Consider the following 25,134-nt stretch of genomic DNA (forward strand, 5'->3'; position numbering starts at 1 on the left):
AATATGGCGATTGCAAATAATCCCATACTTGGAAATAAACACTTGTGTTTGTTTTGATGTGTGTGAATAAACACCAGTACTTGAAGTTTGGATCCGTCTATGCTTATGGATCTATGACAAAAGTATGAGCTCAAACTGACATAGCCTACGTTGTGCACAGAGAAAGCAAAAGCCAGATGTGTTTTGTATTCATACCATCAGTGTGCAGTTGGCGCATTGTGTGCTTAGTAGATGATGGCTTGTGTGTACTGTTTGATACGAAAACACCATTTTTACGAAGGTGTGAAGAGTTAATCTAGCTGTGTTCGCTTTTGCAAGAGAACTACAATGTTTTGATAATTGGGTGACAGGTTTTCTTATTTGTGTGTAGAGTTTTGCAAAAATAGCCAATAGTTACAAAAAATGTGCTTAAGCAATCAGAAAAAAACTGTAAATACGTAACGGCGGTACATGTATTCCGTTACTCCCCAACACTGGATCTGGAGGTGGTGATTCTCATTCCCACCGCATCACAGCCAGCTCCGAACTGTTCCAGTGCAAGCTGGAGGCTTGCCTAGATTATTTCGTGCACTGTAATTTAATAGTACAATTTTAAATAGTATATTACTAATAGTATAAAATGTTGTGTGTGTGCGTCTGCTGTTTGTGAGCTGGAAAGGTGCCAGTGTCCCTGAGACATTTTCACAGCATGCACATAATCATGTGGTAAAAGATTTCAGTCTGTGTAACTGTAATAAAGAAAACAAAATCAAAAATTTTCTGTGCTAAAAATAGTACAGGATACTCCCAATACCTAGCTTCTAAACACTCACTGCTTTTTAACCATTTCCAGTTTCTCATTGCTGCAATGAAACTGAAATTAATGCCCAGTTCTTACAGGTTTTTTTTTGATGATGTAAAGTATTTGCCCCACCATTTTTATTCATTTATGTCATTTACGTACGTAAACACTTAATGGTGAGCTCCTTCCATTCCCCAGCTATGCAGTTAATCGTAGCTTTTCCTTCCATAATGTAATTGTCAAAGCACTGATAAGTTACTTCAGAGCGAGATGGGTATTCCTTCTGATAATGAGTTGTAATAACAGCATTCTCAACTTTGGGTGGAGGGCTGCAGTTATCATGATTAGCTGTAAGACATCACAACATGTACACTATTAATTTACACTCTGTAATCTTTTCATAAAAACATGCATCAAAATAATGGTTAAGGTGACTCACGTTCACAGATTGCATCAAGTGATCCATTTAAATCCCATCGTCCATCACGACAAGTTATTTCCTCAATCTCAGCAGAGTATCCTTCATTGCAATTAATGAATATCATGTCTTGGGTCTGTCTGTGTCGTTCAAAACTCCCTAGTATTCCTTCCCCATTAGGAATCTCAGGAGCTTCTCGACACTTTTGTTCCTCTAAAGTGGATATGATTACAAACAATCAGGCAAAATTTTACAGATGGATAAAATCCATTCCTCCATTTAAAAATGTGATCAGAATAAGCAGTGGAAGAAACTCTGTATGAATGCACTTATTGTAAGATATTACAGAAAATATTTTCACTCTCAGTTTTCTTAAACATAACTGCAGATAAAACTTAAATGTTAAAAAATGTTTTAAAAAGATTCCAAAACATATATTTTTCTACCTAAACATCTTATACTCCCCATCTTGAAATTGGTATTGAACAAGTCACTGTATTTGCTTCATGCTAATAACAGAAGATACTTTAATTAGAAACTTTAATTACCAATACAGCGTTCAACTCCAGACCAAACACCGTCCACACATGTGGCTTCACCCCACCAGCCTTTGCTGAGAGGTTTGTAACCATCCTCACACCTGAAGTGAAGTTTGTTACCATGTAGCCAAACTTTAAGTCTGCGGTCAAAGCTCGTTGTTGGACATCCTCTTACAGCTTTCAGAAAGACAGATATTACATTTAGATATTATCAAAGAGCAGTCAGAATACATTCTTGTCTTACTAGTAAGTGTGAATCATAGATAACATTCTTCAACTATCGTTGGACTAGGCTTAAATATCCTTAATACTACTGAATAGACTGTGTAATGTCTGTTATTAAGTGACTAGCATTGAATCCTGCTGACTTTGGCAAACCTCCATTTTGTGTGGTTTTTGATTGTCTTTACGTGAGATGTTTGAATGAAATTTGGATCATGTTCATCCGTTTGATTCATGACTGTCACTTTAGATTCTTACCAAAACAGCAAAATGGGCTTACCTGGGTCTATGCCGCCAACAAACTAGTGAACTCAGTAGGCATTAACAAACATACTTCTCTTTTGTATTTACCACCCCAATATCAAAAAATGTTGAGATGCATTACAAAAGGTAAATGAAAAGATACTGAAATGATTTGCAAATGTCATAAATTGAAAAATATACAATTTTAGGAAAAAAATAAGGTCATTTAAAATTTAATGCTAGCGACACATCTGAAAGAAGTTGGAAGGAGCCATCCTTTCTACTGTGCAGCAGACAAAACATGAGCTGTTTATTTCAACTGATAGACAGTCCATAAGGCAAAATAAATCCAATAATAGAATTTTTGATATTAGCTTTTCTCTTTCTTTTCTTTCTAGTCTCATTATTCTTATTTTTCTTATTCGAATGGTTACTGTCATGTAGATGAGTGAAAGTTAAAAAGACAGAGGCTGTTGTGGGAGCTCCATTCACTCATATCAACAAGGACAGAATATGATATGGCATTAGCCAAACTGGCCAGCAGGTACCACTTTGGAGATGCATTTCAGATTGGTTTAAATCATAGGAAAACAGATGAATGAAGCAAAATGAAAAGAAAAATACAAGGAACACAAACTCTCAAAATAAAACAGGAAGTGAGATACCACAGAAGACACATGAATATACCAATTATTAAATATTAAATAAATAGGAAGATGACACAAAGGATGGAAGACTAAAGGAGGAATCAAACTAATAGAGTTGGGAATTAGGAATAGGAGCAAATGTGTCCAATAATTCAAAAACGTCCAATAATTCAATCCACTGGGTAAATTAATTTCATGTGTTCTGTGTTCTATTGTGACTAAAACGTGAGATTTTTGAATCACTGACTTGTCTTTGTATTGACATTTTATGCAGTGTTCGAACTTTCCGCATTTAGGTTTATAGATACTGTTGCGAAATCAGTTTTACTCCTGTTCTTTTATTCGTCGAGGCATCCAGAGACGGCACCGGAACTCAGTAGTTATTTCACAAAACCTTTATTCATCTTTATTCATCTTCATTTAAGCATGCACTTCTAGAAGGGAAGACGAGGCCGGTGGATCCCTCTGCAAAATCTTCACCCCTTTGTTAGTTACAGCCAGCTTTATAGAGGCGTCCCCATCATAAAACCCCCCCACGGTGTGCTGCAAACTCTGTGTCTGTGTCTATGTGAGTGCTCGTGAGTGACTGTGTACGCATACCTGTATGTATGTGTGTGCACGTGAGTGAGTGTGCATGACAGTTAAAACACTGTGGGTGTAGGTGACTCCCTAGAGGTCATAAAACCCATCTCCCTTCCAGACCACAGTTATCCAGTTACAAATGTTGAGACCTTTCACAGTTCAACTGGGGGAGGGGTCTCCTACAATCTACTCCTAAGTTCATGACACAGTCAGGCCTTTATTACATTGAGGGCAGTGTCAGTGTCTCTACAATAATTCTACATTCTATGTTAACACATTTCTAAACTCTAAAATAAGCTAAACATTCCTACAAGTCCCCCTTTTTATCTGCCCTAAGGCAGATAAAACTAAACTAAATCTCTCACCATAATGTTTTCATACTGTGACTCCCCATTTCCCAAAAGTGGCATCATGGTGTCTGCCTTTGTATCAGATTCTCACACAGCACGATTTATGAGTCTTACGAACAAGGCTCTGATACAAGGCACACAACAACACCCACATGTCACTAATACTGCAATAAAAACAGACAAAGAAACCATAATTGACATAATGAAACCTTTCCATTGCCCAAAGACAGAGGTCATCCACGCTTCCAGCGGGTTATCCAATCCCGAATGCTCATACATTGTGGTGGACAACGTTCTCAGACCTTCCAGAACTCGGGTCACAGAGCCGTCGGGAACTGTGTTATTTGGAATAAAAGTACAATACATATCCCCAAACATCGCGCAAACGCCCCCTTTTTCTCCCAACAACATATCTAACGCCATCCGATTTTGTACTGCCATTAAAGATGTTGGACCCAACTGTTCAGCAAGCCCTTAAATTTAATGACAGCACAAAGATCAAATGTATACGAGATTGTGGACCCTTTAACATAGTCCAACTCTCTACCACCATAATAATCGAAACACTCATCTGATTTACCTGTTTCACTACGTTTGGTTCGCTTCACCGTGGCCTGTGATGGTGGAGTCGCCGGAATGGATTCAGGTCTGTCTCTGGGCAATTCACTTATAAGAAAAATCACAGTTACAATAACAACAGTCACACCTAACACTACCGTTTCTCTCCAATTCCACCTCAACCAGCCTAGAGAAGTCGGGACAGACATGACTGGGGGATAGGACAAGGAGAAAGAAAGATGAAGGAAAAGAAAAACAGAAGGGAAGAGGAACAGTGATAAGGGCTCTTAAAAAGAGAAAGAAGAAAAAAAAATCTCCTGGATCACCTGTTGAGAGAAAAAGAATAGAAAACAAGCAAAAAAACCAAAACAAAGCAACATACTAAACACAACACCATCGCGTTAATCTAGCTAAGTGTAAACAGCAGTAAATACTAAATATTGAATGTTGTTGTGCAGCACGCAGGACCGACAGCGCACAATGTGCTTTGAAGTCGCAGCCAATAAAGGTGTAGTTTATGTCTATGAACAGTGAACACCCGTGTGCATACCTGTGTGGATCAGCGCGCTTGTATTTAAAAGGTTTCCCCATGTAACGGTCTGCTAGAGGATGTAGAGAGCCTTAGACCCATCCCCCAGGGCATGAAGCAGGCATGAAGGAGATCCAGGCTCCAGACATCCAGAGGCCCCAGAGTGCAAGAGCCCAAGGAGGACCACCGGAGGGGCATCCGTGCCACCCTCCTGGGAAGAGCTGAGGAGAGCCCCAGATGAGGGGTCACCCAGTAGCCACGGAGCAGAAGCCAGTGGGGACTTCACTGGCCTGCCCGCCGGCTCTGCCGGCTGCCTGCTGTGCCAGATTGAACCGAGACGCAGGCCGGAAGAGGCGCAGGGCCCCCTACGCCCCGGAAGAGGCCTGACTGAGCAACAGGCGCCAGGCCCCGCCGAGTAGCCACCGGGAGTGAGCTGGTACATACCTGAGAGCTCCGTTTTGATCTCCCGTCCACGCTGAGACGGTGCTTTCCTCAAGGAAAAATGCAGCGTTTTGAAAACGCTCTCAAAAACGCATACATTCTCGTTTCACATCACTTCTCGTTTGGCTCTCAGCGGAGGCGGTCGCACTTTTCTCCTCTCCTCCTTACCCTTATCTTCCCTGCTTAGCCTCTCTGTCCTTGTCTGTCTCATGTGCATTACTTTTTTCCCTGGAACAGTCTCTCACTGTCGTTCTCTAAAACCTAAAAGAGAATTATGGATTTGATCAACTGGTCTCTGAATGCTATTGACACCCTCTTCTCAACGAGAAGTCTGGGCTCGGGAGAGCCCGAGTGCCCTGGAGGGACTTTCCCTGCCGGATACACGATGGACGGGTGGCAGAACTGGAGGATCATGTGCCTGGCGGGACTGTCGATCGAGGACGCTGAAGATATCTACCTATTCGGAACCATGATAACAGGGTTCTTGCTGATCGGAGCTGGCTTGGCCCTGACTTATCGGAGAATTGAGAGAGCGGAACCAGCTCAAACCCCCCCAAGGCTGCCCGCTGGAATCGAAGCGACGGGACGAGCGCGACCTCTCACAACGAACGCAGCATGGTTAACACCTTGGAGACGCTTACAGCTGCTGTGAAGACTCTAAACAACACCATTGAGCATATGGTGGGATACATCAGAGAGGGCCCTGCTCAAAATGACAACCTTGAGCGAAAGTTGGATCACATCACAGAACGGATCACTGCAGTTGTGAGGTCTCAGAATCAAAAGAATGACAACACCATGGATCAGAAGTTTGATACCATCATGGGGAGGCTCGCGGCTCTCCAACGGGAGATCGAGAGACCAGCATCAGAGTGTTAAAGATCAGCTTTGAAAATTCTCAACAAATCAACAAATTCGGGATCAAATGCAGACACCACCATGGCGCCAGCTGCACAGGCCCAAGGCTGAAGCCGGACAAACACTCCCTGATAACGACTGTTATCTATTCTCCCCATCCCATGCAAGGACACCTGGATTGGCTGGAGGACTGTTTACATAGCCTGATAGGGCGAAGGACACTGTCTCAGCTGAACTATGGACACGCACACACACACACTTACACTGATAAGCACTCACTCATCTCCCCTTCCCGTTCCAACGCCTTCGATGCTTGTTACCTCCTGGGAACACGAGGCGGGTCTGGGCCCGTGCTGGCGAGTCGGTGCAGTGGCAGGATGGCTGCTATGTTGCCTGGGATTACTCCTCATCCCCTACCCAACCCTGTGGCTTGTTATGTCTTCATAATGTTGTGCTGTGAACATTCATGTGCTTTTGTTGTGCAGAGGAGTTTTTTTGTTTCCTGTTCTCGTGCTGTCCTACCATGGAAGCACAGCATGAGTAGAGGTCTCTTTTTTTCCTCTTGTACCTTCCCATTGTGTGTACATTTCAGTGTTTTTTTTTCCGTAACTGCCGATCTTCGACTTGTAACCCCATGTAATGTCTGTGTTATGTGTGTAAGGTCGGGGGGGGGGGGGGGGGGGGTGGTGTCTCATTTTACTGCGGGGCAACCTGTATGTGACAAATAAATTCTGATTCTGATTCTGATTCATTTCAAAATGCAGCGGTCCCATCGCAGTGTGGACACACGAAAACGCAGACTTTCTAAAACGACAATGTATTTTAGTCATGTGATGCAGTCATGTGACCAAATAAACAAAGCTAGCGGAGTGCATTATACAGCGGTTTTTTTGATTGCTCTCAATTTTGACTGCCCTAAAAAAGATGAATATCAGTTTGTACATGCTCCAGATAGCTTTTCTTCAAATTCTTTAATTCTCACTCGCTTTTGGTTCCAGGACTGGAACGTAAGAGTTTTCACCCGTTTCAATGTGGACGCACGACTCTGTGAAAACAACTGAAAACGCCAGTGTGGACGCGGAGCGTTTTCAGATGAAAACGCCGTTTTCAAATCTATCCGGGCTAGTGTGGACGTAGCCTAAGACCCGACCTGACATATAGACACAGACAAACAGGCACACACAGGCACAAACATGCATTCCCACCCTCATGCACACATATACAAATACTTAGCACTCACCCAATGTAGGGATAGACATACATGGACATGTACACACAATCACACTCCCCAAACAAACTCTATACCCCAGGTCCAGGTACCCTCGCCCCTAGAGGGGGAAACGGCACCTAGACCCAGGAGATGTTACCCTTTCCCCCGGGGTGGAGGCAAGCAGACCGCCCCAGGCTCTGCAGCAGCAGGGAAGCCCCGCATCCCAGATCCCAATCGGACGGCCAACACCTCCTTCCAGCCCCCCCGCCCCGATGGCCAGCAGAGAACGCTTTACATTATACATGCTTCCCCTAGGCAGCATCATTAGAAGACATAGCATACATTTTCACTGCTATGCAGATGACACCCAGCTCTATCTGTCCATGAAGCCAGATAACACACACCAATTAGTTAAACTGCAGGAATGTCTTAAAGACATAAAGACTTGGATGGCCACTAACCTTCTGCTTCTTAACTCAGATAAAACTGAGGTCATTGTACTCGGCGCTGAAAAGCTTAGAAATATGGTATCTAACCAGATTCTTACTCTGGATGGCATTACCTTGGCCTCCAGTAACACTGTGAGGAACCTTGGAGTCATTTTTGACCAGGATATGTCCTTCAACGCACATATTAAACAAATATGTAAGACTGCGTTCTTCCATTTGCGCAACATCTCTAAAATTAGAAATATCCTGTCTCAGAGTGACGCTGAAAAACTAGTTCATGCATTTATTACTTACAGGCTGGACTACTGCAATTCATTATTATCAGGATGTCCAAAAAACTCACTGAAAAGCCTTCAGCTAATCCAAAATGCTGCAGCAAGAGTACTGACAGGGACTAGAAAGAGAGAGCATATTTCTCCTGTTTTGGCTTCCCTTCATTGGCTTCCTATTAAATCCAGAATTGAATTCAAAATCCTGCTCCTCACATACAAGGTCTTAAATAATCAGGCCCCATCTTATCTTAATGACCTTGTAGTACCATATCACCCTATTAGAGCACTTCGCTCCCGCTCTGCAGGCCTACTTGTTGTTCCTAGAGTATTTAAAAGTAGAATGGGAGGGAGAGCCTTCAGTTTTCAGGCCCCTCTTGTGTGGAACCAGCTTCCAGTTTGGATTCGGGAGACAGACACTATCTCTACTTTTAAGATTAGGCTTAAAACTTTCCTTTTTGCTAAAGCATATAGTTAGGGCTGGACCAGGTGACCCTGAATCCTCCCTTAGTTATGCTGCAATAGATGTAGGCTGCCGGGGGATTCCCATGATGCATTGAGTTTTTCCTTTCCAGTCACCTTTCTCACTCACTATGTGTTAACAGACCTCTCTGTATTGAATCGTATCTGTTATTAATCTCTGTCTCTCTTCCACAGCATGTCTTTTATCCTGTCTTCCTTCTCTCACCCCAACCGGTCGCAGCAGATGGCCGCCCCTCCCTGAGCCTGGTTCTGCCGGAGGTTTCTTCCTGTTAAAAGGGAGTTTTTCCTTCCCACTGTCGCCAAAGTGCTTGCTCATAGGGGGTCATATGATTGTTGGGCTTTTCTCTGTATCTATGAAGCGCCTTGAGGCGACATTTGTTGTGATTTGGCGCTATATAAATAAAATTGAATTGAATTGAATTGAATTGAATGTGTAGTTTTGCTGCGTGTTGTTCTAAGGTGCATTTAAAACACGGGAGAGCATGGTCCTGCTGCCAGAGAACAGCATGTGTTAGCACAGCCCCTCCCGAGAACCCTCAATGTCTACATGGATTTAAAATTGAGAGGTGGGCACAGGCGCCAGAGGTGGGGTCGAATACACACAGACTGTCCTCTGGATGCCGTTAACGTGCCCACCCTCAAGGCCCTATATGTATGTGTTATGAGAGTGTGAGTAATGTGGATGTCTAAGTTGTGGAATAAAATTGAGGCACAGGTGGCCAGAAGGGGACAGGGGGGAATGCCTCCCCTGCACCCTGGTGACACACCCGCACCCCAAGGCCCTACTTGTGTGGGTGGGTGTGTTGGAGCGGGAAGAGGGAGGCAGCCGGGGATGGGGAGGAAAAGAAGGGAGGGGCATGGGGCCAGCTCCTGACCCCAGTAGGCACCCCCGTCCTTCCGCACCCACCAAGGCAAGGGAGCCCAGGCCCATCCAGACCAGGGCCTACGGCAGCAGGACCGCCCAGCCCAACAGGACCCGGGGCAGCCCACCCGACCCCACCGCAGAGGAAACTGTACCCACCCTAACATTCAATCATCTCCCAGACTACACAAGACAATAGACACCCAGGTTAAATTTATTCTCAACCTCTCCTATGTCTCTCCCCCACCTGCAGAGTGAACTGCTGCAAGGATGGAACAACCTCCCTGCCAGTTGAAGAGCCCCCCCATTTAGGCCGATGCACCAGAGGCCCCCTGTGCCAGGGCTGAGCATTAATTGCAGACTGGGATTTCTAATCAATTTAAAGGTTTTTAAGCATACCTGAGACCAGAAGTTTTGGTCTAAGCTGACTGATAAATCTGCTTCCCACTTTGTAATTGGAAGGGATATTGATTCATCTATTTTAGAAAGTGTTCTGTATATTTTAGACAATAATTTGGGGGATTTAAGAGTAAGAAAATGTACCGCACTTGGTGGTGTTTGTAATTCAACTTGACTGAGGTTAAATTTCTTTTTTATTATGGATTTAATTTGTTGATATTCTAAAAATCTTTTCTTGTTGATCTCATATTGTATAACTAGTCTGTCAAATGGAATAAAGTCTGTTCCTTCTAATATATGTTCTAAGTATTTTATTCCTTTACAACTCCATTCTGGAAAATTTATCATATTATTGTTTTGTAATATGTCAGGGTTATTCCAGGTAGGTGTACGTTTGCATGGGATTAATGAAGACCCTGTTTTTGGAGTTCTAAGTGCTGTCTCTGTAAATCTGTATTTGAGTCTGTCACGGATTCAAATATTGGGGATGGATACAAGAGTAAAAACCAAAATAACAACACTGGTCCGGCCGGGTCAAGTCCAACGATGATTAATGAACACACACGTGGGAGATGGACACCATACAGCAGACAACATCAGATCTCAAAATGGTGGAGCCTTGATCAAACTCTTATAGCCTCTAGTGGCCCCCACCTAATCATAAAAGCCTAAACATTCACATTCTTTCTCTCACACAGCGCCTAAGCTACGACCTTGGCTCCCTGTTTATCTGATCTGGAGTTCTAAGTGCTGTCTCCGTAAATCTGTATTTAAGTCCTATCCTGCCTGCATTACACAGCCAGTTCATGACACTAACTCCTGATAAACTCCCATTAATATCAAAACCATCAAAACATCATGTAATAAGTGAAATCAAATGAAGTACTTACCTTGGCTCTTCACTGACGTCAGTGAAAATATGCACAAAAACAGGATCCTGCTTTTGGTTATTGCATGCATGTTGTCTTTGTGCGTCTGATCCATCAAAGAAAACTAAACACTGCAGACAGAGAAAAAAAGTTGTTCAATGATTTACACAGGTCTGTCCCTGCCTCCAAAACCAATCTCAGGCTCACTGGAAACAGATATAAATACTGTGATCATATGCTGCCACTTTAATGACACAGTGGGACCCTAACAAACCCTTGTAAACACTATAATGCTTCCCTAATATTGGTACACATAAAAAGTCACACACTGCAAAAACTAGATAATTAGATAACTCACTAGACAAATAGTAGATTTTTCAGATTGTTATTGAAATGATTATTATGAAGTTATGTCATGCCATTAAAAATACAATTCACCAGTTGGTAAAAACACAAATATTTATAAATGGCTAAATGCTGATTTGATTTTTTGTTAATCATCTGCAGGAATCAATAGAGCAAAGAAAAGTTTTAACCTTACCAAGGTTTGAGTTGGAATTTTTTTTTTTTAAAGTAAAGCAGTCTGAATATAATCGAACAGTCTGAACTACACTTAGGAACAAACTGGGAAAAACTTGGATCTTGTAAGAAAGGAAAGAACTGCAGTTGAAGTCAACAGTGATGAACTCTGACCTCTTGCAAACTACTAAAACAAAATGTAGCTGTTGAGCAATGCAGGATTTGCCTTCATTTCTTACAGTTTTTTCTGAATGCTTAAACCCTAACTGTGATTCTTATAGCACATTTTCTAAAACTATTAATACTTATAGCAAAACCACTCACTGAGTTTGCAAAACTAAAAGCACAAACACTGCTTTGCACTCAGTTTGCCATTTTGTAACACACACTTTGAAAACCTGTAGCTACAATCCACTGCACAGCACTCTTTTTGCAGAACTGTAAACACAACTCACTGCTTTACACTCAATTTCCAAATGATCAACACACTCCTAGCAAAACTATACACATTTATGGCTATTATTTACACTATTTTGCCAACTGTCTGGTACACTGTCACATGTAAAAACTTTTTTAGATAATTAGTTCACTTTGCAATCAGCCCAAGCACTATAATACAGGTAAGCTCTGTGTGTGGAGTACAATGGAGGGAGCAGGAAGAGTGAGAAGTAGAGGAGGCCGAGGAAGAGGACGTGGAGGTGAAGAAGTAGGATGAAGAGGACGACAAGGACAAGGAGGAACAAGAGGAGGACGAGGAGGGGGGAGAGGAGGACGAGGAGGGGGGAAGAGGACGAGGAGGGGGCAGAGGAAGGGTAAGAAGAGTAAGAAATAGAATTGCTGATGACATCAGAGCTACAATAGTGGACCATGTAATCAACCGTGGAATGACCCTGAGGGAAGCTGGTCGACGGGTTCAGCCTAACTCGAGCCGCTACACTGTAGCAAGCATCATAAGGACATTTTGAAATGAGAATCGGTTAGTACAGTCACTTTGCACTAAGATTTGTAGCACTGCCATATGCTAATGAGAAACACAACAATACCATAGATGTAAAAATACTGAAATTGTTACTTTACAGAATTGCTAGACGACCAGATGCTGGGGGCAGAGGAAGCCTGTTCACTGCAGACCAAGAAACCCATATAGTCAATATGGCGATTGCAAATAATCCTATACTTGGAAATAAACACTTGTGTTTGTTTTGATGTGTGTAAATAAACACCAGTACTTGAAGTTTGGATCCCTCCATGTTTACAGACCTATGACAAAAGTATGAGCTCAAACTGACATGGCCTAGCTTGTGCACAGAGAAAGCAAAAGCCAGATGTGTTTTGTATTCATACCATCAGTGTGCAGTTGGCGCATTGTGTGCTTAGTAGATGATGGCTTGTGTGTACTGTTTGATACGAAAACACCATTTTTACGAAGGTGTGAAGAGTTAATCTAGCTGTGTTCGCTTTTGCAAGAGAACTACAATGTTTTGATAATTGGGTGACAGGTTTTCTTATTTGTGTGTAGAGTTTTGCAAAAATAGCCAATAGTTACAAAAAATGTGCTTAAGCAATCAGAAAAAACTGTAATATGGCCTCACGGTATTTATTCTACTTCTTCTCAGCATAGTTAACAAAAAACAAAGTTCAAAAGTGTGCATCTCTCTTTCTCTACTGGACACTCCTTGATTGATTGAAGGTTAAAAGCAGAACTGCATTATTAAAAAAATAGACCTAATAAAATAATAAAATTATTATTGTAACATAAACTCATAAAGTGAGTGGTACCATTATTTATTGTTTTTACTTTAGATACAACTGGTAAAGTTGGGGTAATGCACCCACATCTTTGTATGGCTGGATTACCCCCAGTCTTTAGAAATCGACTTCCTACTCTGCTTTTGTGTTTTTTACTTTTATTACAGTGACACCAGCACCTGTCATTAATGTTTTGGTTTTTCTGTGTGTGTGTGAATTTGGTGTAATTGAAAGAGATGTGAATTTCACAATTTTTGCTCTTTTTAGGTTGCCACTGGGAACATAATTGCAAATATGGACTATGGACTTGTCCTGGTAATATAATGTGTCAGGGTAAGATGTGAACTACCTTCGTAACCTGAAAACCCAGGATGAGTCCATAAGTTTTTGGACTCTAACACAATTTTTTCAATATTGACTCAACACAACCTCAATGGATTTGAAATCAAACAATCAAGATGTGACTGAAATGCAGACTTTAATTCAACAGGTTTTACCAAAGTAAAGAATTGAAACCATTATACCCCATTTCTCACAAGCAATTAAATAAACTCATAGAATTTTCAACATGAAGATGGTTTCTTGTTAGTTAGTGGGTGGTACGGTGGATAGCCTCCAAAAATTGAAATTAAATTGTTCACAGCAAGAAGGTCCGTTGTTCAACTCCACCATCAGGCCAGGGTCTTTCTGTGTGGAGTTTGTGTGAGTTGTCTGTGGGTACTCTGGGTTTCTCCCACAGTCCAAAGAGATGCAGTTAGTGGGGATATGTTAATTGGAAACTCTAAATTGCCCATTGGTGTGAGTGCAGGTGTGAATGGTTATCTGTGTCACTGTGTTAGTCCAGGGTGTACCCTGCCTCTCGCCCTAAGTCAGCTGCGATAGGCTCCAGCCCCCCCACCCCCGTGACCCTGAAAAGGATAAGAATGGATGGATGGTTTTTAGTATTTAGATGATACTTTTTCCTGCTGTCAATGACTGTCTGAGGATTAGAACTGGTGGACATCACTAAATGCTGCGTTTCCTCTCTTGAGATGCTCTGCTAGGTTTTTAGAGCAGCTGTCTTGAGTTGCTGCTTTTCTCTTCCTATCTGTCTGGTACAGGCTAATCTTTGTTTCATTTGTCCAAAGATCTCACTGTAAAACTGTGCAGCTCTTTTTGATGTTTTCTGGCAAAGTCTCATCTGTCTTTCCTGTTCTTGAGTGTAACCAGTGGTTTGCACTTTGTTGTAAACCCTTTGTATTTATATTTATGAAGTTGCCTCCTGAATGTTGACCTAGAGCTACCTAGATTACTTAAATTACACAATTGAAAGCATATGTGTATTGTTTGTGTATTTATACAAAAGCACTCATATATATTCAAATGATTAAAAAAAAAAAGTTCATTTACCTGTTACTACCACACACCAAATCCGGTTGTTGGTACTTGCTGGCTTGTGTAGCCACTAGGTAACAAAAGCTCAACACTGGGCCTAGCATCCTGGAGCACTTCTGTTGTGTTTTGTACGTGTTTTGGAGTTTGTATGTGCTTTGTCTCTAGTGGCCAGCGTACATATACTTTTATTTATTCACTCCACATAAAATGTGATAAATAAATCATATAATACAAAAACCAACTAGTCACAGTTCAACTTTTAACTATTTAAATTTTCAGCTTTTTCCTTTTAAACAAATTTAAAGTGAAACAACACAAAACACTGCAAACCACAACACAATTAAATATAAATTAAAATATGAGAACAAAAAGAAGATGCCTATTCTCTGTCATATGGGCCTGCATGAATAAACTTTCTGAATCCTTTATCATCTGCAACTGAAAATAGTTGTGGTTGATTACTATACCTTTCTAATGTGACGTTGTTGTCCCTGGCTTTCTCTGTCTCTCCCTCCTGCTCTGTTCCTGTGCTACTGAGTGTAACTACCGCCCCTCCCCCCTCTGCCCAGCGCAAAGCACAAGGCTCGCATGCGGAGTGAAGCCGAAAAAAAGTGCGAGAGAGAGGGTGAGAGAAGGAAAAAAAAATAATCACGGCTCTCGATAAGGAGCCGGCTGGCGTCGTTCACGTCAAAGATCCGGCTCTAAGAGCCGTTTCGTTCGCGACCGACACATCACTATTGACCACACGGAGAGTTGCAGAGATTGGACAAATTGAGGCTCGGGTATGAAATATATGGTTTTCAAAGTTTTTTTTTCTGTTTTTATTGTTAACTCTGTTTCCCTGAGTCTTTTCCCGTGTGTTATGAATAAATGTTCTTTTTTGGTACCAGTACTGGTTTTATTTTGTTATTTATCCACGACACCTTGAAGGCCAGTCCGTAAACATATTGTCGGACATAAACCAGTCCGTGGCGCAAAAAAGGTTGGGGATCTCTGCTTTATAGTGCCTCATGAAAACTACAAAGTAAATGTAGTCCCAACTATATTATTTACATTGTTCCTTCAGTGTTCACTCTTTCTATTTCTTGATTGTTATACATGTAAATGTATCCATGCATTCTGTAAAGTTCTTGTTGCTGCATCTGCCTGTTTCAATGTATTTGTTAATTGGACATGTGTCATTTCAGCTGTGTCTTCTTCCCCATGTCATAGTCACAGTGTTTTCTGTTCTCTTCTGTGTTTTTATTTCTTCAAAACTCTGGTGGCGGACAGTGGCGTCTGACCATGGGCGGAACATGGGCTTCAATACTCCTCCTTGCACCTGTCCTCCATTTTGCATATTGGTTTGGCAGAATTGGAAAGCAGATTGAGTATTAGCTCTCCAACAGATCACTGTCACCTCTCCAGTGAACCAGAGGTGAACCTCCATGGCTTCGCAGGTTCCTGTAGATGTAGTGTGACTTAGTTGCACAAAACAGTTCACACAAGAGAAAAAAGCCTGTAACAACTAAAAGTTGACTGGTCTGTACTTTTATACCATCTAACCTTAGATCATGAATATATTTCTCAATCTTGATCATTATTCTTCTCCCAAACTAAACTGTAACAACAGCTGCAATAAAAAGATGTACTGAAAAACCGTTTTTGGAGCCAAAGCAGCAGTGAGCACTTTATTTCTCAGAAATAAGCAGCTGGACACGTGACATTAAATACCATATCGTGTAACTGAAACCAATCAGTATTTTGGAGATGACTTCATTATGGAATTTGCTTACGCTTGGTGAATTTTATGTACCAACCCCACTCTCGATAGTTGTACCCCATCATGCTTTGGTTCTTTTTCCCACCCCAAATTCCTGTTAAAAAGATTTTTAAAATGCAGTCCATCTGATACGTGGCTGGTCTTTTAAAAAATAAATCTAGCCACCCTTGTGAGGGCATATATAGGACAAGAGAACATTAATCATGTTCTTGATAATGGGAGGTTGTGGGTGGAGGCTGTGTGGCAGGTTGTAGGCCACAACCATCTCCCAGGCATCCACCAGATGGACATTCAATCCTTTGAACATGGCCCTGAGCACCTTGTCCCTCTGCAGTGAGTACCAGTCACTATTAGTAAGTGTCTCATAGAGGTTCAAAGCTTTGGGATTTGCAGTCCTAATGACAACCAGTGTTTCTGGAGCCCTGGACAACAGGCGCACCACTGCCCTGCGGATGCTCTGCAGCCGTCTGATGTAGACTTCAATGGGGAAAGTGCTGAAGTGTGACCAAATGCCAAGAACTACAACTGTGTTGCTGCCTCCAATCACATTGTCTAGCTCATTGGCAATATAATGCAGCTCGCTGATGGGGACATTCTTAAACCGGATAGGAGGACCATGGCAACGGTACGTCAGGAAGATGTTATTTGGGTAGTCCAGGGCAATAAAAGGTCCAATTTGCTTAGGACTATGTAGGTTAAACTCCTTGAGACCTGAAAGTATTACAGAAGGAATAAGTAAAGTACAGAAAATCAAACTGGTGCAAGAAAGGTTTTGCATGTATCTACCTGATAGTGCTCCATTAAAGTATTCAAACCACTGCCTGATGGTGGAGTCTCCGTACATTTTAATCACCTTTCCTCTCAGACACTGAGTAATGGCTGAGGAAGTGTTAAACTGCCAAACTGTGGTGCCACCTAAAGCTCGCCACACACCCTGGTAGTAATAGCCAGAGGGACCAGACTCCAGAATCACCTCTGGCTGCCTTGAGATCTGACCTGAAAGGTAAAAAAAAAAAAAAAAATCAACATACTGTATATACACACACCAAACACACACCACCCCATCCCTTTACACCAATCCATCCCACACATTGAATTGCACTTGTTTAGTGACGTAATGCTTGGATGCAGCTCCTCAACCATGGAAGTCAGTCACTTCAACTTTTGTTATAATACCATTAACAGCTCACTGTGGAATATTTTGTAGTAAAGAAATTTCACAATTTGACATGTTGCACAGGTGGCATCGTATTATAATAAAACAATGGAATTCACTGTTCACTCTATTGTGTCCAACATCTGGGAAGGAAGTGACAAGACAACACAGACCTAGAATAATTCTTGCCAAACTTAAATCCTTCAAACAAAAAGAACTGGTGAACACGGTACCTCCATGGGTAAGATACATTTAAAAATTATGTACCACAAAATTTGTCATCAATAATGCCCAAGTAATTGGTAAAAACTGAAGATTTGATTTCTCTCCCAGGCGCAAAGTGGAAGCGAGATCTTTCAGAAGATTTGATACACAAAGATACTCAAATGCATGCTATATGGTCTTGTGTGTCTATGTAGATATTCTGACAGAGCACATATGAAAACCTATCTGCATGGTTAACTTACTGTATCCCAGCCTCCTTGAAGCTGTTCATCTTAGGTGAGGTAAGTGAATTAGGTATGGAAATATACCTCATTCCCCAAGTCTTTGAATGATACTCATGGCCACTGATCAGTGGTCTTTGGACAGTGGTTGTTGATCAATGGTCATGAGAATTTGCATAATTATGATGAAGGAACTGACGTCCCAAACCATTGTTCCTTCAGTGGATCTAGTTTCAGTGATCCACTGAAAACACTACGTCCAGATGAACAGAATATACTTTTGGGGATTTACTTACCTGGATGATTGAGCATGCATCAAGACAAAACTCTCAGGAATAGGTATGGGTATCGAAAACCGGTTCTTGTTGAGAACCGGTTCCCACTGTTTCAATTCCTTGGAATTGTTTGCCATGTTTGCAAACGATTCCCTTATCGATTCCAGTCGCCCCGAATGACGTCGCCACGTTGCGGAGCGTCATTTACCTGGCAGGAAACATGGCGGCTCAAACGCTAAAAAGTTTGGTCATACTTTACGAGAACGGATGACAACAGGGAAACTTGCAATACTTGCATAACTTAGATATTTCATTTAAGGGAGGAAACACTACGAATATGCAAAAGCATTTGCTCACAAAACACGCGATAAATGGTAAAAAAAATGGCCTGTATTTATATAGCGCTTTACTAGTCCCTAAGGACCCCAAAGCGCTTTACATATCCAGTCATCCACCCATTCACACACACATTCACACACTGGTGATGGTAAGCTACAATGTAACCACAGCCACCCTGGGGCGCACTGACAGAGGCGAGGCTGCCGGACACTGGCGCCACTGGGCCCTCTGACCAGCACTAGTAGGCAACGGGTGAAGTGTCTTGCCCAAGGACACAATGACCGAGACTGTCCCAGCCGGGGCTCGAACCGGCAACCTTCCAATTACAAGGCGAACTCTCAACTCTTGAGCCACGATCGCCCCCTAACCTTAAATCAATGTCGTGTTTTTAATTCCGCTCCGGACTCGTGAATCTCAACCCAGCAGCAGTGGTAACGTTTGCACGTCCTCTCCCGTTAATGCGGCAAGTAAATAATCAACTAACAGTGCATATTATGTTAGCGCGATCTGCCTTATTACAAAACCTGCCATTACTGTGCATTTAGGTGACCATGATGAGACAGACAGAGTCTGGCTGGCTCAGATGCTGGCAGTTCTCGCTGCAGTCTACCGGTAGCGTCTCCTTTCAGGCCAGGATAGATGAATGTCACCGAGCAGTGACTAAGTTTGTGGTCAAAGGCTTGCACCCATTTGCCACAGCAGATGATTTTCGGTAAGTGAATGTGTTTAATTGTAGGCAGGGACATTACTGGATATTCTTGTGTAATTGCTACAGAATAATTTATGTTATACTTTGTTATTGCTACAGAAAAATATTTATTTTATTATTTTACATCTACATTTTTTTCCCCCGGGGACCCTGTGACACCCCATTGAAGAGCTGTAGGCTGTGGATCTCTTAAGATCTCACTGTGGGGTTTGTAAGGCCATGTTACTCCTAAATTTCTATCTTGTTCAAAGAGAAGATATTAAACAAAGTTCTAAGCTATTCGACCTTAGTGTTCTCCTTTTTAAAAAAAGAATCAAATCGTTAAACAGAATCGAAAATGGAATCGGAATCGTGAAAATCTTATCAATACCCATCCCTACTCAGGAATCTATATACACAATGGAGCATTAATAAATGAGGATATTGATTTTCCCCATAGACTTTTGTGCAAATGATTCATCTCTGTTGTGCACTTATAGGACTTGCTGTCCCCTAGAAAGAATGCAGGTTTCAGGTATTTCCCCAATTCATCATACTTTTAAGATTAGGCTTAAAACATTCCTTTTTGATAAGGTTTACAGTTAGGCTGGAACAAGTGACCCTGAACCCTCCTTTAATTATGCTGAAATAGGCCTAGGCTGCTGTGGGTGTCCCATCATGGACTAATCATTTCATCTTTACTCACCTCTGTTAACTTTTTATGTGCTTTTACACCACTCTGCATTTAATCATTAGTTATTATTAATCTCTGGCTCTCCAGCGTGCCTTTTGCTGCCCCTCCCTAACCCTAATTCTGGTTTCTAACTTTTAAAAGAAAGCGTTTGCAAAGCTAAAGAAAACCCTCCAAATCTGTGTCTGAAAGCCAGGAACCATGAAAAATCTATCTACACTATCTAAACAAGATAGAAATGATTTACAAATGTTTGTATATGATTAACAGCCAACAGAAAATTCTCTTTCAATTTACTTATTGAGTAATTCAAATGCTGGTAAAAAATTGGACTTTACCTTTCTTTTGCTGCAATACAGTGATGTTGGCAAGTCCTGAAGCTTGGATGGAGACTTTTAAGTTGACACCACTGAGATAAAGCACAAATGATAATTTTTTTAAAAATAATAATAATAAATTTCAATCTCCTTTACTGGTAAGTTCAAATGTATATTCAAACACTTTGGCATAAGAACTCTGAAGCAACATTATAGCTTAATGCAGACCTTCCCAAAGTGTGGGGCCCACCCGATGGGGGGGGGGGAAGAGCCATTGCAGGGGGGGGGGGGGCGCGGTATGAAAAGGGGGAAGGGGGGGGGGGAACAAAACGCTCCTGCTCAGATTCGTGTTCATGTTCTCATTTCACAGTTTTCATAGTTAGTCTTAGCGGTTCCCAGTTTAGTTTCTAGTTTAGTTTTGCCCCAGTTCCCCTTGCCTTTGTTTTGTGGCTTTATTTCCTTTCAGCCAAATAAACGACATGTGTTTTGTTATATGTTAGTCTTCTGCTTTTGGGTTCTTTTGGGTCCACTCTGTAAACACACCGGCTATCCTGGCCGTGACAATGACGAGGTCATGGTGATTTTGTTTTTAAGTCTTTAGCTTGAAACAATGCTTTGATTTGCAAATTTCATGATATGATTGTTTAAATTTGTCTTCCATGATGTTACAATTTTAATACATTTAAACTTTTAATTAAAAGCAAATAAAAAATGAAAATAGTTAGTAGTATTTTTGTAGTGTCTAAATTTGAGAAGAAAGACCTCTTTTTTATGACAAATTTCATCTTTAAAATTTTATTCAGTTCACTTGGATAACTCAGAGTTTTTTATTAAACAGAGTAGGGAACAGTTTTAATCAAAGAGCGCCCTGGCTAAACACCAGTGACTATCAAAATCTATTTAATGTGGTCGCTTAAGGAATTTATTGGCTGACTGACAGATGGTGAACATAATGAATGAGCAGCTAAAGAGGCCAATATTTCTCTTTTGGGTTAACATTTGCTGGGTGGCCACTACCAAGAGTATCAGTGAAGAATTGCTTATTGTCTATTATTCTGTAAAGTAGCTTAAAAATGTTGAAGGATTTTTATTTTAGAAGACAGGATCCAGGTACACAGATATTACTATTATTATTATACTATTATTACTATATTGCAGATATTACTACTGTTTATAACTCCCTCAACCTCTCACTACAGACATACAAAATAGATAATGCATACCTTTGAAACAGCTTGTTCTCCATGACGGTGATGTTTTGTGTAAATCCCCCCTTGGAGTGACTGATCCTGGCATCACAACTGAGCTTCTTTGGCTTGTAGCAGAACCACTGCTGACCTGTATGCAGCTCAGTGTAGTTGCACATAGGCTGCCGGGATGGACGCAAACATACATTACAGGTGGTAGTTTCACTGACAATCCCTGAGCGGAACTGGCTTTCGAAAAAAACTCTATCCGGCTGTTCTCTGGTGAGTCTGCCCAGCACTGTGACTGCCTCACTGGGGTGAACCAGTATTACCTGGTAGGAAAGAGAATCAGTTTGTCAGTTCAGATAAATTTTTATCAAGGTGGACATACAGTCTTTCTGGTTCATTTGAGGTAGTAGCAGTAAAGACCAACAAAGTCTACTTTGAGATTTTGAGGATGAAATGGTGGAGTGAATCATATATAGTAGATGAACATTCAGTAAAAATGATAATAGTGGGTTTGACTTGTCACCTGCCAACCAAGACAATAGCATAGCCAGATAGAAACGGGGCTGAACCAAATGGCAAAGTCTCGGGCTGAAGAATGCCACGTACAGCAAAGTGGAAGTCCTGGTCTGACCAGTTTAACTTCTATCATTTTTGAAAGATAGTTTAAACCTTCATTAAAAATGTACTACTCATCCATTTGGATATTAGTAACATTTTAATGTTCAGGATGTGGCTGCTGATATGATCGATGCCAGATTGTTGCAGTGTGGTAGTGTAGTTTTGCTCCTCTTGTTTTCTATTTTGGCTTTGCAGTTTGGATCAGTGTTAATTCTTTGTACAGATATTTCAAGTCTTTGTTGACTGCAGTTTGAATCAAGGCCTGAAACTTAGCCTTGACAGATTTGATACTTCATTAGATCTGTCAGGTCTTTCTTGATTTTTTCCTATTTCTTAATTACATGACTTTCAGATACCATTCATCTGCTAGAGAGAGGGTTTTTGTTTCACTCCAGTGTCATCAAAATTATAAGGACATACTGCATGTTGAGGGATGCAAAACCAACAGCTAACAGTTCTCAAGGTGCAAAAATACAAATACAATACTAATACAAAAAAGTTCATAAAGATATAGGCATGAGGTATATTTACTGCATCTGCAGCTTCATCTGAGACCAGGTGGAAGAGATACAACCCTAGGAGCACTGTAGGTAGCGTCAAACTCTCATACCAAAATGTAGAATTACTGAATTACTAAATAGGATTAGTTTTGTGAAGGTGGGGCTGGGCGACAAAACAATAAAAATAATTATTGCAAAAATAACTTTTTGACATGAATATGTGACTAATATAAAGTCAACCAAACTAATTTCATCTATGCTTTGACAAACACAATGACAATGAGAGTACTGCCACATCAAACCAGTCATGTAGCAGAAATAGACTAACAGCTATGTAATGTTAGGTGACGCATGCAGTGTGAGCAGCCAGCAGCAGCATATGTGCTAATGCTTGTGCTACAACAGCTGTGCATGTCAACATGTGAGCACATTAGAAGCGAAAGTGAGATAAAAGATGAAATGGCAACAGAAAATGTTGAGGAAAACTCAAGTGACAGCATTACAGATGATGACAGCCCAACAGATATAGCCCAAGGATGAAGAAAACTATATTGTTGAAAAGAGGAGTAGCATGGTCACAAAAGGCCGAGATGGCAAGAGAGCAAAGAGGTGGACCCAAAGCAGACTCAAACAAAAATATTTCACATGAAAGCAAGGTTTTATTTAATCATTTCTTAAGAGACACCCAGCCCTATGTGGAGATGAAGAGTTTGTCCCGTAGGATTAGGAGTTTAAAGTTTTAAATCAAACGGGTGATGTTGAATGTTGCCCAACAAGTTGGATGTCAGAAGAGAAAGGAATTTCTGGGGAAAACTGGATGAAATAGTAGACAAACGAGTAGACGAGAGAGGGTTTTAATGCAAATAATTTATGAAGTGCCATTACAGGTAGGCAACTTTAACAAAATCTTGAGTTGAGGAGGTGATTTGTGATAGGAGGATGCAAGGAATAGGGTGAGACGGAAGCAGATGATTTGCTGTGCCAATCCCTAAAGGAAGCAGCTCGAAGAGGAAAAAGGGGAGACAAAGAAAAAACACGTGTTCTAGTCTAATGTGTTTTTCAGCACAGCATTACTCAGAGACAGAGGAATGCATCATTTTATATTATGTAGATGAAGAAATGTATTCCTTCATTTGTTTAATTTTGAAAAAAAGATGGGAATTTGAAAAAAATCACAAATCTACCACAGTTACAATCGCATTAAACGTGATGAAATTTAGTATTACCTCAACCTGTGCACTTCCTTCCCAGAGTAAAGAGAATACAGCAGAGTAGGAGCCATTGAGATGATCCACTACTTTCCCTGCTACACCTGCACCAAGAGTTGGGTTGTGTAGGCGAGCGACTATGACGTCTCCCCCACAGTTCTTTGGACGGCCCTGGAAATCATACATTTTAATAATAACCTCCATCTTATCCCCTATTTGCCACTGTCCTCCTCCCATCCTATCGAGAATGGTGAAGGTGCTGTGGGCTGGGTCACTGGACTTTCTCAGGGAAAGAGATTGTAAAGGTGGAGTGTCAGGCCAAGCAATGGACTGTAGCAAGAGGTCTTCTTCAAAGGCTTCCTTAGGGGAGAGTGGTTTTAGCTTGCAGAAGTTGTACCACGCGCCAGCAGGTGGAGTAACATCAGAAATGGTGGGTGGATGGATGATTTTGGTGTTGTTCACTTTGTTGTGAAACTTCTGGCAGTGAACAAAAATGCATCAGATAAACGTTGTTGACATTGTGTAATGAAAAATTCATCCTGAGAGGGGACTAATGTTGGCACTGATGTTTTGATAGTAGTAGTAACAGTTTTTTGAAAATCCTGCAAAAAAATCAGCTAAAACTAAAAACTTCTCAACCTCTGAAATACAAACTCCGCACTGTAATTTTTGTCTTTGTCTTTTGCTAACAGGAAGCATAGTTTGAGCTCTTCATAGTTTTATTTACTTTACTTTTTTTGTTTACAATTAATTCAAGCACACAATGAAAGGAAACTTATGTCTGAAAGATGAAAGCGTCTATGTAGTGGGGTTGCTGTCTTTTTCTTATCGTTTTTCTATTTTCTCACTCCTTTAAAAATAGCAACTTTCTCACTGCGCTGACCTGGGCACGTAGACGCAGCTGGGTAACACACACTCATCTTAATCTGCATATGTATGTGTCCCATTCCCATGTCTTGTCTTATATAAATACATAAAAAACAAATCCTTACCTCCAGAATGTCCGTGATTAGGACAAACACAGCCAGCACAAGTAAGATGCAGACACACGTTTTTAGGATTGGGACAAAAAAGTTTTGAACCCTCATGATAAGCAAACAGCCCTTATCTCCAATTGTAGAACAGGACTGTCCACAGTTCCAATGGTACTGAATTTCAGGTAAAAGAAAACATGGGTGTGGTTGTAAGGTCTAAACTGACTACGTGTACTGTCTTTCCCTCTTCACACTGTGCAGTAGAGGAACCGGTGTTCCAGATTAACTGCCATCACGAATTAACTGGTGACGGTCAAACAGATGTGTGATAGACATGCATTTTATATTGTTGTTAACAGTGGCGGAGCGGGGGGTGGCTTACTGGGCTTAAACCCAGGTTGTTTTTTCAGAAGCCCAGGGTCTTTTGTAGTGTAATTTTAGTTAGATGCCTGGCTGACAACTGTATAAAACAAAAAACTACACACAATATTAGAAGCACCTAGTACACACTGTGGGAATTTACGACTGTGCGTAAATCCCCCCTAATATTGGTATGATCCGAGCTCAGACACTGAGCGAGGGGGTGGGAGGAGCTGCTGCCTGGCTGTGTTTC

General features: G+C 41.4%; 2 protein-coding genes and 1 long non-coding RNA gene across 6 annotated transcripts in view; all 3 read right to left on the reverse strand.

Annotated features, from left to right (window-relative positions):
• The window catches only part of LOC146498939 (complement factor H-related protein 1-like), a 47,992-nt gene that overhangs the window by 12,722 nt on the left and 10,136 nt on the right, over window positions 1–25,134 (reverse strand). For 2 of the 3 annotated variants that reach the window (XM_085138703.1, XM_085138701.1), the window contains exons 5-7: window positions 1,748–1,915; window positions 1,221–1,412; window positions 944–1,129 (exon numbers count right to left, since the gene is read on the reverse strand). In XM_085138703.1, the coding sequence (XP_084994829.1) occupies window positions 944–1,129; window positions 1,221–1,412; window positions 1,748–1,915 (546 nt within the window). The remainder of the gene's footprint in view (window positions 1–943; window positions 1,130–1,220; window positions 1,413–1,747; window positions 1,916–25,134) is intronic. The other variant, XM_085138702.1, reaches the window with a different exon arrangement.
• On the reverse strand, window positions 5,550–6,829 carry LOC146498940 (uncharacterized). The gene is made up of 2 exons (XR_014870355.1): window positions 5,850–6,829; window positions 5,550–5,811 (listed from the first exon to the last, which is right to left on the reverse strand). It is a non-coding gene; the product is annotated as an uncharacterized LOC146498940 (long non-coding RNA).
• LOC146498941 (NXPE family member 3-like) lies at window positions 10,731–25,095 on the reverse strand. Of its 2 annotated transcripts, none has more exons than XM_085138691.1 (8): window positions 24,540–25,095; window positions 23,566–23,718; window positions 21,249–21,544; window positions 20,047–20,117; window positions 16,900–17,109; window positions 12,805–16,824; window positions 11,251–11,462; window positions 10,731–10,840 (listed from the first exon to the last, which is right to left on the reverse strand). In XM_085138691.1, the coding sequence occupies exons 1-6, from the start codon at window positions 24,633–24,635 to the stop codon at window positions 16,271–16,273; spliced, it is 1,380 nt and encodes a 459-aa protein (XP_084994817.1). In that variant the 5' UTR covers window positions 24,636–25,095; the 3' UTR covers window positions 10,731–10,840; window positions 11,251–11,462; window positions 12,805–16,270. The 2 variants fall into 2 exon arrangements, with proteins under 2 accessions (XP_084994817.1, XP_084994816.1); XM_085138690.1 differs by having other exon boundaries at window positions 23,566–24,024; window positions 24,540–25,092.

Source organism: Neolamprologus multifasciatus, chromosome 17 (assembly GCF_963576455.1).
Source record: "Neolamprologus multifasciatus chromosome 17, fNeoMul1.2, whole genome shotgun sequence".
In the NCBI taxonomy this organism is placed as follows: domain Eukaryota; kingdom Metazoa; phylum Chordata; class Actinopteri; order Cichliformes; family Cichlidae; genus Neolamprologus; species Neolamprologus multifasciatus.